This window comes from Ursus arctos, unplaced genomic scaffold, assembly GCF_023065955.2.
Source record: "Ursus arctos isolate Adak ecotype North America unplaced genomic scaffold, UrsArc2.0 scaffold_4, whole genome shotgun sequence".
NCBI lineage: Eukaryota > Metazoa > Chordata > Mammalia > Carnivora > Ursidae > Ursus > Ursus arctos.
Window position 1 is genome coordinate 31806597 of NW_026623056.1, and position 15561 is coordinate 31822157.

The 15561-nt window shown below is 37.3% G+C and overlaps 1 protein-coding gene across 1 annotated transcript in view; it reads right to left on the reverse strand.

Annotated features, from left to right (window-relative positions):
- The window catches only part of STXBP5L (syntaxin binding protein 5L), a 425975-nt gene that overhangs the window by 15877 nt on the left and 394537 nt on the right, over window positions 1–15561 (reverse strand). Inside the window, exons 22-23 of the mRNA XM_044382469.2 lie at window positions 11021–11191; window positions 8698–8937 (exon numbers count right to left, since the gene is read on the reverse strand). Of these exons, the coding sequence (XP_044238404.1) occupies window positions 8698–8937; window positions 11021–11191 (411 nt within the window). The remainder of the gene's footprint in view (window positions 1–8697; window positions 8938–11020; window positions 11192–15561) is intronic.

Consider the following 15561-nt stretch of genomic DNA (forward strand, 5'->3'; position numbering starts at 1 on the left):
AAGGAGAGAAGGCAGTTTTGTGGAACTGAGCCCTTAACCTGTGGGATCTGATAGTTATTTCCACATAGTGTCAGAATCAAGTTAAATTGTGGGATACCCAGCTGGTGTTGCAAAGAATTGCTTGCTATGGGGAAAAACCTCCATGTGTCTGGTGTCAGAAGTGTTGTGAGTGTGGAAGTAGCGTGAAAGTAAAAGAGGTACACAGGACAAACACAGAAGGAGGAAGCGCTCGGTTTTTCCCTACACAGGAGCCAAGAATTGTAGCTTTTTCCATTCCAGCATTTAAAGTTGCATTGGTAGAATCACCTGGGATCTTGTTAAAAATGCAAATCCTCGGACTCCACCCCAGACCTACTGAATTGGAAACTCTGGGTGGGCACCAATTATCTGTGTTGTAACAAACCCTCCAAGTGATTCTGATAAAGACTAAAGGGATAACTACTGGGAATGGATAATCTTTAGGTGCTTTTCCATTCTAAAATTCAGTGATTTAGTGCACTTCAAATTTTCATATCATTGAATTTGTTGTCAAGACAACCACAGTAAATTAATGTGAAAAGATTCCTTAAAAAGGAGAAGTGGGCTTTTCTTTGTTGAGAGGCTTTTGATTGCTGTTTCAATCTCCTTGTTAGTTATAGATCTGTTCAGACTTCTTATTGCTTCATGATTCAGTCTTGGTAGGTTGTATGCTTCTAGGAATTTATCCATTTCTTTTAGGCTCTTCAGTTTATATGCATATTATTGTTCCTAGTAGTCTCTTATGATCTTCCAGTTTGGCTTTCTCTCTTTTCCATTGTTATTTATAAAGCACATCTGAACCTAGCTTCATAGTTAACTATTTTATGTGTCTCTTAAAAAATACTTTTTTTTATTATGTTATGTTAGTCACCATACAGTACATAATTAGTTATTGATGTAGTGTTCCACGATTCATTATTTGTGTATAACACCCAGTGCTCATTACAACACGTGCCCTCCTTAATACCCATCTCCGGGCTAACCGATCCCCCACCCAACTTCCTTCTTCAAACCCTCACATTGTTTCCCAGAGTCCATAGTCTCTCATGATTCGTCTCCCCCTCTGTTCCCCCCCCCTTCAGTTTTCCCTTCCTTCCCCTAATGTCCTCCATGCTATTCCTTATGTTCCACATATGAGTGAAAACATATTATAATTTTCTTTCTCTGTTTGACTTATTTCACTTAGCATAATCCCCTCCAGTTCCATCCATGTCGATGCAAATGGTGGTTCATTCATCCTTTCTAATGGCTGAATAATATTCCATTGTATATATGGACCACATCTCCATTCATCTGTTGAAGGGCATCTCACTCCTTCCACAGTCTGGCTATTGTGGACATTGCTGCTTTGAACATTGGGGTGCCTGTGGCCCTTCTTTTCACAACATCTATATCTTTGGGGTAAATACCTAGTAGTGCAATTGCTGGGTCATAGGGTAACTCTATTTTTAACTTTTGGAGGAACCTCCATACTGTTTTCCAAAGTGGCTGTACCAGCTTGCATTCCCACCAACAGTGTAAGAGGGTTCCCCTTTCTCCACATCCTCTCCAACATTTGTTGTTTCCTGCCTTGTTAATTTTTGCCATTCTAACTGGTGTAAAGTGGTATCTCATTGTGGTTTTGATTTGCATTTCCCTCATGGCTAGTGATGTTGAACATTTTTTTCATGTGTCAGCCATTTGTATGTCACCTTTGGAGAAGTGTCTGTTCGTGTCTTCTGCCCATTTTTTGACTGGATTGTTTTTTGAGTGGAGTTTGAGAAGTTTTTTATAAATCTTGAATACCAGCCCTTTATCTATAATATCATTTGCAAATATCTTCTCCCATTCCGTGGGTTGCCTCTTTGTTTTGTTGACTGTTTCCTTTGCTGTGCAGAAGCTTTATATCTTGATGTCCCAAAAGTTCATTTTTGCTTTTGTTACCCTTGCCTTTGCAGTTGTCTCTTGAAAGAAGTTGCTGTGGCCGATGTTGAAGAGGTTACTGCCTGTGTTCTCGTCTAGGATTTTGATGGATTCCTGTCTCACATTGAGGTCTTTCAACCATTTTGAGTTTATCTTTATGTGTGGTCAAGTTTCATGCTTCTATATATAGCTGTCCAATTTACCCAGCACCATTTATTGAAGACACTGTCTTTTTTCCATTGGATATTTTTTGCTGATTTGTCGAAGTTTAGTTGACCATATAGTTGAGGGTCCATATTGTGGGCTCTCTATTCTGTTCCATTGATCTATGTGTCTGTTTTTGTGCCAATACCATCCTGTCTTGGTGATCACAGTTTGTAATATAGCTTGAAATCAGGCAACATGATGCCCCCAGCTTTGTTTTTTCTTTTCCAACATTTCCTTGGCAATTCAGGATCTTTTCTGGTTCCATACAAATTTTAGGATTGTTTGTTCCAGCTCTTTGAAAAATGCCATTGGTATTTTGATAGGAATGGCGTTGAAAGTATAGATTGCTCTGAGCAGCATAGACATTTTAATAATGGTTATTCTTCTAATCCATGAGCATGGAATGTTTTTCCATCTTTTTGTGTCTTCTTCAATTTCTTTCATAAGTGTTCTGTAGTTTCTAGAGTACAGATCCTTTACCTTTCTGGTTAAGTTTATTCCTAGGTATCTTATGGTTTATGGTGCTATTGTAAATGGAATCAATTCCCTAATTTCTTTCTTCAGCTACATTGTTAGTGTATAGAAAAGCAACTGATTTCTGTGCATTGATTTTGTATCCTGCCACCTTACTGAATTGCTGTATGAGTTCTAGGAATTTGGGGGTGGAGTCCTTTTAGGTTTTCCACATGAAATGTCATGTCATCTGCAGAGAGAGTTTGACTTTGTTGCCAATTCAGATGCCTTTTATTTCTTTTCGTTGTCTGATTGCTGAGGCTAGGACTTCTAGTTCTATGTTGAACAATAATGGTGAGAGTGGGCATCCTTGTCATGTTCCTGATCTTAAGGGAAAAGCTCTCAGCTTTTCCCCATTGAGAATGTTATTCTCTGGGGCTTTTCATAGATGGTTTTTATGAAATTGAGGAATGCACATTCTATCCCTACACTCTGAAGGGTTTTAATCAGGAAAGGATGCTGTATTTTGTCAAATGCTTTTTCTGCATCAATTGAGAGGATCATATGGTTCCTGTCTTTTCTTTCATTAATGTGTTCTATCACACTGATTGATTATTGAATGTTGAACCACCCTTGCATCCCAGGAATAAATCCTACCTGGTCATGATGGATAATCCTTTTAATGTATTGTTGGATCCTATTGGCTAGGATCTTGTTGAGAATTTTGGCATCCATATTCATTAGGCATATTGGTCTGTAATTCTTCTTTTTGATGGGGTCTTTGCCTGGTTTTGGGATCAAGGTAATGGTGGCCTCATAGAATGAGTTTGGAAGTTTTCCTTCTGTTTCTATCTTTTGAAACAGCTTCAGGAGAATAGGTATTATTTTTTCTTTAAATGTTTGATAGAATTCCCCTGGGAAGCCATCTGGTCCTGGAGTCTTCTTTTCTGGGGGGTTTTTGATCACTGCTTTAATTTTGTTACTGGTCTCTTCAATTGTCAATTTCTTCCTGTTTCAGTCTGGGTGGTTTCTAAGTTTCCAGGAAGGCATCATTCCTTCCAGGTTGCTTAATTTTTTGCACATAATTGCTGATAATAATTTCTAATAATTATTTCTATTTCCTTGGTGTCAGTCATGATCTCTCCCCTTTCATTCATAATTTTATTAATTTGGGTCCTTTCTCTTTTCTTTTGGATAAGTCTGGCCAGAGGTTTATTGATCTGGTTAGTTTTTTCAAAGAATGAACTTCTAGTTTTGTTGATCTGCTCTACTATTTTTCTGGTTTCTATTTCATTGATCTCTGCTCTAATCTTTATTATTTCTCTTCTTCTGCTTGGTTTAGGTTTTATTTGCTGTTCTTTCTCTAGTTCCTTTAGCTGTAAGGTTAGCTTGTGTGTTTGGATTTTTCTTTTTTTGAGTGAAGCTTGGATGGCTATGTATTTCCTCCTTAAGAGTGCCTTTGCAGTATCCCATAGGATTTGGACCGATGTGTTTTCGATATCATTGATTTCCACGAATTAAGTTCTTCATTTCCCGTTGACCCAAACATTGTTTAGCAGGATGGTCTTTAGCTTCCAAATGTTTGAATTCTTTCCAAATTTTTTCTCGTGATGGAGTTCCAGTTTTAAAGCATTGTGGTCTGAAAATATGTAGGGAATAATCTCAGTCTTTTGGTATCGGTTGAGACCTGATTGTGACCCAGTATGTGGTTTATTCTGAGGAAAGTTCCATGTGTATTTGAGAAGAATGAGTATTCTGTTGTTTTAGGGTGCAATATTCTATATATATCTATGAAGTCCATCTGGTCTGGTGTGTCACTCAAAGCTCTTGTTTCTTTGTTGATTTTTTGCTTAGATGATCTGTCTGTTGCTGAGAGTGGAGTGTTGTGGTCTCCTACTATTAAAGTATTATCAGTATGATTCTTTATTTTGGTTATCAGTTGGCTTATGTAGTTGGCTGCTCCCATGTTGCAGGCATACATATTTACAATTGTTAGATCTTGTTGGATAGACCCTTTAAGAATGATATAATGTCCCTCTGTATCTCTTACTACAGTCTTTAGCTTAAAATCTAATTTGTCTGATATGAGAATTGCTACCCCAGCTTTCTTTTGAGGTCCTTTGGCATGAAAAATGGCTCTCCATCCCCTCACTTTCAGTCTGGATGTATCTTTAGGTTCAAAATGAGTCTCTTGTAGACAGCAAATGGATGGGTCATGTCTTTTTATACAAACTGCAACCCTGTGCCATTTCATGGGAGCATTTAGGCCATTCACATTGAGAGTGACTACTGAAAGATATGATTTTAGTGCCATCCTGTTGCCTGTGTAGTCCCTGTTTCTATAGATTGCCTCTGTAAATTTCTGGTCTATACTACTCTTGGGGCCTTTCTCCTTTTATAGAACCCTCCCTAATATTTCTTGCAAGGCCAGCTTGGTGGTCACGTATTCTTTCAGTTTCTGCTGGTCTTGGAAACTCCTTCTCTCTCCATCCATTCTGAATGATAGCCTTGCTGGTTAAATTATCCTTGGGTGCATGTTCTTCTCGTTTAGTACCCTGAATATGTCTTGCCAGCCCTTTCTGGCTTGCCAGGTCTCTGTGGACAGGTCTGATGTTATTCTGATGTTCCTCCCTCTGTACATAAGAAATCTCTTCCCCCTAGCTGCTTTCAGAATTGTTTCCTTGGACCTAAGATTTGCGAGTTTTACTATTATCTGTTGAGGTGTTGATCTGTTCCCTCTGAACTTGGGAGGGGTCCTGTCTGCCTTTTGGACAGGAATGCTTGTTTCCTTCCCCAGATTAGGGAAGTTCGCTGCTACAGTTTGCTCAAATATATCTTCTGGACCTCTCTCTCTCCACCCCTTCAGGGATCCCAGTAATTCTGACATTAGAACATTTCCTGGCATCACTAATCTCTCTCTGTCTGATCTCTTGGGCTTTCAGGAGTTTATCCCAGGCCTCCTCGGCATCCTTCTTTTCTGTCATCTTATCTCCTATCTCATTAATTTGTTCTTCAGCCTCATTTACCCTGGCTGTCAGGATATTCAGTTTAGACTGCATCTCATTCATAGCATTTTTTAGTTTGACCTGATTAGATCTCATTTCTCCCCTTAGAGATTCTATATTGTCACTAATATTTTCTTCAAGCCTAGATATTGACTTCATGATTGCTACTCTGAAGTCTATCTCTGACATCTGGCTTTTATCTGTATCCATTAGGTCTGTGGCAGAGGCCACAATCTCTGATTCTCTTCTTTGTGGAGGTTTCTCCTCTTAGTCATTGTGTTCAAGGGTGGTTGAGGGAATGTACAGAGTCCAAAGTATTAGCCAAGATCCAAGCAAGATGTACCTGTTTTATAGTGACCCTAGGGTTGTCGTCCTCTTGTTCTTCCAGCCTGTCTTCTAGGGGAGGGGCCTGCTGCACTCTTACTCAGGCAACCCTGCTTTGGCAGAGTTGCCCTGCCCCCTGTGGAGGAGGGGATGGCTCAGTGAAAACAGGTTTTTTGAGCTTGTTCTCTGGCAGCTTTCCCTGGTGGCTTTCAATGTCTCTTCTGAGAGTCAGACAAGTGACCGTACCCAAACCTCTGTCCCAGAACAGAGAAATTGCAGTCTGTTCTTCACTGAGGTCTCCAAGACACACAGTCTCTGTTTCTGTCTGCACTGCTAAAAACTCAGCCTCCCTGGTAGTGAGCCCCACAGCAACTCTCCCAGAGGTTGATCCCAGGGCTGGGCGTGTTTCTGCCCTTTGTGCTTCTAAAACCACAGGCTGTCCTCTGTTCATGTGCGTACCTGCAGCTCCTGGATCCTGTCTGGGGGCTGGACTGAAGTCCTTTCCCTGGTGCAACCAGTCTGTGAGTCTTTGCCTGGTCCCCAGTGTGGGATCCTTTTGCTCTCTGGTGTTATGTCACCTTCCTGGCGCCAGCTTATGGTAGCTCCCTCCCCCTTCTGTTTTTCTTTTGATATCTGCCTGCAGAATCACTCCTCCACCCTTCATACCTTGAGATTGCTGGAGATTTTCTGCTTGTAGAGTTCCAGATGTATATTCTTATATCTCAGGCTGATTTCGTGGGTGTTGAGAATGGTTTGGTAGATATCCAGCTAAATGCAGGAGATGGGTTGAAATAGGGTCCCCTACTCCTCCACCCTCAACTCCCCAAAAATACTTTTTTTAAAAAGCAGTTTTAGGGTTACAAAAAATTGAGTACAAAGAGTTCCCATATGCTCCCTTTGTCCTTTATTTATTAACATCTTGTATTAGTGTGGTACATTTGTTACAGTTGGTGAACTGATGTTGATATTAACTTACGTTTTGAAAGAACTGGAGAATAATGACAGAAAATTGGAGAAGACAGGTTCCCATTATATATCTTTAAATAGTTAAGGAAAAGCTTTGCAAATATTTACTAATCAGATACCACATTATTAAGTTAAATCTCTAATTTGTATTTTGCCATCATTTTTAGTCTATGTTTGTTTAAGAATGGTAAAGAACTTTCCCGCAATATTGAGAGATCTGTTAAATTAGTTCCAGATCTGTTTATTTCTAGGCTTGTGACATAGAAAACCGTATTTGTTAGAATATCTCTTAGAAAATTGTCTTCCATTTATGGTTGTAAACTTGTATACACAGGAGTTAGATTTTCACCTTTAGACTTGCAAGGAATGCCTGTCACATATCCAATATGGATAACAATTTATTGAGTTAAGTAGTGGATGGAATTAATGTTTAATAATTCATTTTGTCCTCACTGATCTGCCTCCAACTCAACCACTGTAGGAATTGTGCATATTTCCTTAAAATTAGGAATGTAGTTAAAGGTATTTTCTCATCATGAAGTATGTTCACAATTAAAGTGACTCTAACAGATTAACTTTTAAAATACAATGGATTTTATAGGCTGAATTGTGTCCCTACCAAATTCATATGTTGAAGGCCTAAACCCTAGTACCTCAGAAGGTGACTGTATTTAAGGTAGAGCCTTTAAAGAGATGATGACGTTAAAAGGAGGTTGTTAGAGTGGGCCCTCAGCCAAGTTGACTGGTGTCTAAGAAGAGATTAGGATACACAGAAGACACCAGAAGTACATGCACACAGAAGGACAGCCATGGGAAGATATGGTAAGGGTGGCTATCTACAAGCAAAGAAAGAGGCCTCAGAAGAAACTAGACCTGCTGACTTCTTAATCTTGGCCCTCTAATCTCCAGAAGTATGAGATCAATTTCAGTTGTGTAACACACAAACACAAATGTGTGCACATGGATACATTTATCTAAATTTGCCACACTAGTAGAGAGCTGACTATTCCACTTACAATAAGTAAAAATCTACAAGAATTAGCACACCAGTTAATAAAATTTAACTCTAACCTAGCATTCTAAATATATGTATTCTTTTAAAATAAAATTCCTTATTCTATATATTAATAAAATTATTTTTTTTACTTAAAAACTATCTGAAGAACATCATACATAGGAAATACAAAGTAAAGTTACTGAAAAGAACAAATTTTCAAATATTCAAAAGAATTGCATGAGGAATCACACTCATCTCTTCTTTGGGAGGAAAGAAAGAGAATAAAACATGCTTTAGCAAAATACTCATAACATGTTAAATTCTTTAGGCGCTAGGATAAAAAGGAAAGAAATTGTGGTATGCCTTTGAAACAAGATGGGAAGGTTACCAAGGACTTTAGAAAGCCATGTCAAATCAGACTGCTTCAAGATTAATTGTTCTGAATTCTCCAGGGATGATAAAAAACACTCATAGGCTGTGATCTGGCATGGAACTTTGGAGAAATACTTCAGTTCATTAAATAGTTTAACTTTTGAATTAAGGTTTTCCTTAGTGCTTTTCAGAAACCTTTTCCCCAAGGCATTGTTTAGGTGGGCAGTTCCACAGTTTCCTACCATAGACATAATTGTATTATTTTATTCTAAGGAATGGTAAGTTGCTGTATGACTAATGTTGGGATAGTATATGATTTATGAAATTTTCAATAGTTTCCAGTATACAGAATACTTACAAACTTTATTCCAGATCAATACAAATTAATGTTATACATTATTTTATATCTAAATGTTAAAAAGTAGAAATTAAGGAATAAATAAAAACTCTTACCACTTGGCAATACCATGACTGGCTCTGTAAATCTTTGTTCATCTGCTGAAGGTAGGTTCAGGGAGATTATTAACACCATTCCCAGACTAGTTCCAACAAACAAACAAGGGGAGACTGTAGGGTCATTTTTCCGAGCAAAGGACTCCATGAAATATAGTGCTGTAATTGCTTCTTTTGAATCTTTGTCAATACTGGAGATGCTAGAGCTTCTAGAACGATTATAGGAATTTTCTCGGCTTTCTATAGAAATTCAGAAAAACAAAAATTGTTAGTATATTTCCATAATAAGTGAAGTCAGACTTAGTAAATGAAAACCAAAATTATGAAAGGGAAGTAGAATTTGATTCCTTGTTCACTGATCTGGAAGACTGCTTGTCCAGTTCACAGCTTATTTTGATAATGAAGAGACTAAAGTCCAGAAATGTAAATCATAAACTTTGGCAGAGCTGGGACTAGAAGTTGAGTCTCCAGAGTTCCAGTTCACCATGTTTTTCTCCCTACGTTACCTCACAAATTAGTTGAAATTTTCTAATCTGGAAAAAAATAGCCTGAGTAGTCAAGGTTACAAGAATTTCTGGTACCATTTTAATTATGTTTCCCTTCTATCTCTCAATTGTTGAAAATATTCCTAACAATTTCTTGGCAATTCCCACCTACCTACAACATTATGGCTACTTACCTGAAAGGTCACAAATGTTCTTGGTGAATACATTTCCCTAACTGACATGATTTTTGGTTTTGCTATATTTGGAGTAACTACAGTTGTAAAAATTGGAGTATTTACCAAGGCCAACGAGCAAATGGTATATCCCTGAACTACTTTCAGGCTATCTACCTTGAATCCAAATCCAGTTCTAACTTTACCTTAGGACCAAATAAGCTGTAGACAGGGCCATCTCATTGTTAATGGTAATCTTTCTGAGAGGGCTTCAGTACACTAAAGGAAGTTTCAAGTTTTCCAGCTCATCAACACTTACACTTGTGCACACTCCAATAAGCATAAATGCACCCCCCTCAGTTAAATACTACTAGGAACGTTTTGTTATAATTGCTCCAGAGTTCAAGTTCCTCATATTCTTTTTTCTACAGCATTCACTCCTTTCCTTTCTGGATAGGTTCAAGTGTCACTCATTTTTGTAAAAAGAGACTAAATATAAGTTCTTTGGACTCTTTTTCCAGGAAGCAAAATACAGTATTCCTAATTCCCCTTCTACCCCTCAACAAGTTTGTAAAAATAATTATTTGTAATAGAATTTAGAGATGAGAGGAAGCTTGGATATAATCTATACAATTTTATAGATTTGGAGACAGAGACATAGAGTTAAGCAGTTGTCCCAGAATCCAGCACAAGTTAGAGGCAGAAATGTCTAAAACTCAAAATTCTCAACCCAACCCAGTGATTAAGAGTACTACTTCCAAAACCTTTACATTTTTCTTCCATTATAAAATTCCTAGCTAATTTGCTTTCAAAGTTTTTCCATTCGTGGTTCATCAACATTTAAGTTTGTTACTCATACACCTGTGAAAGAGATAACCTCATTATCTGCATATCCATGAACCAGATTTAGTATGGTATAATAGTAAATTTTTAAATTTTTGTAATTTTGTATTACAAAATATAGGTCATTACTAAAACAATTTTGAGGAATGGTAAATGGGGGATTACTTCATAGAATAGAATTACCATAGAAAATCTTCTAAGATTATTTTTTCCTATATCTTTCCCCAAAGTTCCTTGTCAGGAAGACTGTTGCAACTAAGTTGCAAGATTCCTTCTTTTCCCCTCCCTCTCTAAAAATTTCTGGCCTTCTAGCTCTTACACTTTAATCCCTGCTCCAACACTCCATAAACATGCAGTTAATCCTTCCTTTTAAAAACATATGAAGACTGCAAACTTTAAAACTTAAGATCTTGCCTTTTTCTTGGTCACATTCACTTGACAGTTGAGGAAATGAGAGTTGCAAGACATTAAATAACTATCTACTGGTAAAAACACTGAAAGGCTTACCATTGAGATGGAAGGAAACTCTGAATTGCTGCTGGGAGTGTAGAGAACTGATTAAGGCATAGGTCTCCCCTTGTACAGAGGAGGTGTCTACCAATAAGCAGAGACATTCTGGTTTTAGAGATGAAGAAGGAAGTATAGTGAGGAATGAATTTGGAGTCATGGCCACAGCTTGACCAGGCTCTCAGTCACTCATTGCCTAGAGTTGACTGTAAAAGTATCTTTTACACAAGACCTACATCCCTTGTCCTCTAGCTCCCATTATCATGGCATATCAAATTTTAATTGTATCCACAAAAATTTGCGTGTGTAACTTACCTTCTGTTGTGACTGGTAAAGAAATTTCCATGCAAGCAGCTGATTGTGCTTTCCGAAATGGTGGTCTTCCAGGACCCCAGCGATTTACTTTTGACACATCAGCACTGGACAGACGTTTTCCAGAACTGCAACTCTGAGAGGTGGGACTTGTGCAGTGTCCATTTACATGATCTGTACCAAGAGGAAGAAGGCAGCATAAATATCATAATTAAATCTTCATATAAAGAAATCCAAATACGTAGATTAATGAAGAGTGAGAATTCCTTTTTTCCAAACCATATAAAGATGGCTAGGCCCTTGCTATTTTAAGATTTAGCCACATTTTCAGTAGTTAGCCAAAATTTCGTAAGTTTTTTGTTACATATAAGTTCATTTTTAATATGTGGCTAATTAACATAGCTTAAAACTTATTGTGTCCCCATTATTTTACCACTTAATGGCATTACAAAATAGGTTATAGTATTCAACTTTCTTTTGCATAATTTAAATATACACCTATTTATATGTTTTGGAAGTACCTCAGGTGCTTGGAGTTTAAAATATAGATTGGAAACATCTTACTGTGTCGTTGCAAATGGTCCTTAAGAATATTGATTCTAGAGCCAGACTGCCGGGTCTTAAATCCTAATTCTACCATTTACAAGTTGTACAAATTACTGAAGTCTTTATACTTTAGTTTCCCTTTCTATAAATTGGTAATATTAATTACCTCATGGAGTTTTTGTGATAATTTATGTCACATGCCAGAACCTTCTTGGTATATGGTAAATTCTGAACAAAAATTATTCTGTCATTCTTGTTCCAGACTATTTAAACTGCTCATGTCTAAGACAAATAGTACTATTTATTTAGAGCTCATTTGTTTATCTCTGGATTTTTTTTTTTTAAAGATTTTATTTATTTATTTGACAGAAAGAGAGACAGCCAGTGAGAGAGGGAACACAAGTAGGGGGAGTGGGAGAGGAAGAAGCAGGCTTCCTGCTGAGCAGGGAGCCAGATGCAGGGCTCGATCCCAGAACGCTGGGATCATGACCTGAGCCGAAGGCAGAGGCTTAACGACTGAGGCACCCAGGCACCCCTATCTCTGTTTTGATATAACTTAAAAACTTGGAAATAATACCACTGAAAATAGGTCTTTTTTCATGCTAATATATAATATTTGAGACAACATCTCATAGTTCTGTAATATTCAGAGTACACTTAAAAATGTACTTTGGTCATTCAAAGGACCACAGAGTTAAATGAAGAAGAATCCTGTTTAATGTCCATATGGTACTGTCAACTCCATTACAGCCTTTTTGTATTGTAGAGTTTGAAAACTTAAAATTGTCCATTTCCTGGGTTTCCCTGCAGCTAGTGCAAGGATGACAATTCAATTAGGTTTCGCCCTTCATATGCATTAGTGTGTTTTACTATTTTTTAAAAAGAGTTAACATATTTATTAAATACTTAAATGCCAGGCACATCATACATATTTAATCTTCACATCAGCCCTGCAAGGTAGATGCTTTATTATCCCGATTTTGCAGTTGAGGAAACTGAAGCTTAGAAAAACAAAAGGGGGGGTTTGGAAAATTTTCTAATATTATATAAACAGCATTCATGGAGGCAGAATTTGGATCCAGATTTTCTCACTTAGTGGCTATATGCTTAAAAACTGGGCCACAAGGCCAGCTTAAGTATTTGGTAAGGGGTAGCAATTTTGAGGACATATTTAGTAGGGTTTAGGAGTGGCTTGTGTAATGCACATTGAGATCCATGCCTTTTTGGCCAATCATCTTCCATATGAACACAGATCTCAGAAATCCCAGATTTCCAGATGGAAAGGCAGAAGACTATCCCTTAATGAGTTAGTCATTGGGAAGCTGAAGTCAAGAGCTCTACCCCCCCTGCACTATCATATACTTAGAAGCTTTGCAGTTGAAAACAGCGCCCAACCACACTGAAATTACTGTTTCAGTAAAGAACCACTGTTAGTGGCTCAGCATTGATGATGCTGGAGCTGGATACTAGGAGCTGTGCTATTGCTCACCTGGTACAGCAGGACATCTCTGCCATCATAATCACCAAAACTGAGGTTTATATAATTTTTAATTTGTCTTTTAGTGTTTTTTGACTATTCTCATTCTCTATCTTTTTGCTGACATTTTGAGGTATTTTAAGCTCTTATTTTTAGGATTTTTTTTTTTTTGAAGAATTTTAAGCTGAAGACCTGGATGGACTGAATCACAGACTTCCCTTGATCAGCTTAATTTTTTATCTCCAGTTTTAACTTGATCCTTCTATAGCAAAATTTTCGTAGCTATGATTTTGTTGTTAAAGCTAAAAGTACTTTGAATGAGCGTAAGTTTATAGACCTTGTGTTTAATGTTTAGTTTCTGAAATCCAAAGTTTCAAAGAGCTTCAGGAGATCATATGGTAGGCCACAGAACAGGCCTTAAAATATGTAAGAAGATTGAAATTATATTAAGCCTCTGTTCTGACCACAATGGTATGAAGATAGAAATGAATTACAGGAAAACTAGAAAATTACAAATATGTGGAGATTAAGCAATATAATAGTGAACACCCAATGGGTCAAAGAAAAAAAATTTAAAAATATCTTGAGACAAATGAAAATGGAAATACAACATATCAAAATTTATGGGATGCAGCCAAAGCAGTTGTAAAAGGGAAGTTTATAGTGATAAACACATTAAGAAACACAGATTTTCTTTCTTGTTTGTTTTTCTTTTCAAGTTTTTATTTAACTTCCAGTTAACATACACTGTAACATTAGTGTCAGGTGTAGAATACAGTGATTCATCACTTACATTCAATTCCCAGTGCTCATCCTAAGAAGTGCCCTCCATAATACCTTCATCCATTTAACCCAACCCCTGCCCATCTTCCCTCTAGTAACCCTCAATTTGTTGTGTATATTTAAGAGTCTGTTTGCTGGTTTGCCTCTTATTTTTTCACCTATGTTCATCTGCTCTATATCTTAAATTCCACATTATCCATTCATTAGTAGATGGGCATTTTGGCTCTTTCCACAATTTGGCTATTGTTGATAAGGCTGCTATAAATATTGGGGTACATGTCTTTCTTCAAATTAGTATATTAGTATCTTTTGGGTAAATAGTGCAATTGCTGGGTCATAGGGTAGTTCCATTTTTAACATTTTGAGGAACCTCCATACTGTTTTCAAGAGTAGCTGCACCAGTTTGCATTCCCACAGTGTAAGAGGGTTCCCCTTTCCCCACATCCTTGTCAACACCCATTGTTTTTTGTGTTGTTAATTTTAGTCATTTTGACAGGTCTGAGATGATATTTCACTGTAGTTTTGATTTGTATTTCCCTGATGATGAATGATATTGAGCATCTTTTCGTTTGTCTGTTGGCCGTCTGTATGTCTTCTTTGGAAAAATGCCTATTCATGTCTTCTGCCTATTTCTTAACTGGATTGTTTGGTTTTTTTGTGGTGCTGAGTTTGGTAAGTTCTTTATAGATTTTGGATACTAATCCTTTATCAGATATGTCATTTACAAATATGTTCCCCCATTCTGAAGGTTGGTTTTTAGTTTTGTTTCCTTTCCTGTGCAGAAGCTTTTTATCTTGTGAAGTCCCAATAGTTCATTTTTGCCTTTGTTTTCCTTGCCTCCAGAGACCTATCTAGTAAAAAGTTGCTATGGTTGATGTCACAGAGGTTATTCCCTGTGTTGTCCTCCATAATTTTGATGGTTTCCTGTCTCACATTTAGGTCTTAACATCCATTTGAATTTATTTTTGTATATGGTGTAAGAAAGTGGTCCAGTTGCATTTTTCTGCATGTTGCTGTCCAATTTTCCCCAACACCATTTGTTGAAGAGACTCTTTTTTCCATTGGATATTCTATCCTGCTTTATCAAAGATTAGTTGATCATATAGTTGTGGGTCCATATCTGGGTTTTCTATTTGGTTCCATTGGTCTATGTGTCTGTTTTTGTGCCAGTACCATACTGTATTATTGATGACTACAGCTTTGTATTGTAGTTTGAAGTCTGGAGTAGTGATGCATCCAGCTTTTTCTTTTTCAAGATTGCTTTGGCTATTTTTTCTTGCTGTTTTTAGGATTTTTTCTTTATATTTTGGAAATTTAACTATGACAGGTCTTGGTGTTGGCCTCCTTTTGTTGATTTTGATGGGCATTCTCTGTGCTTCCTGGATTTAGAGGTCTGTTTCTTTCCCCAGATTAGGGAAGTTTTCAGCCATAATATCCTCAAATAAACTTCTGCACCTTTTTCTCTCTCTCCTTCTTCTGGGACTCATATAATATGGCTGTTACTATGTTTGATGGAGTCACTGAGTTCCCTAAGTCTACTTTCATGATACAAGATTTTTCTTTCTCTCTTTTGTTTGGCTTCATTATTTTCCATAATTTTATCTTCTTTATAACTTGCTTGCTCCTTTGCTTCTTCCATCTTTGTGGTCATTATATCCAGTTGGTTTTGAATCTCAGATATTGCATTTTTCATTTTGGCCTGATTGGGTTTTTTTGGCTCTTTTGTCTCTGCAGTAAG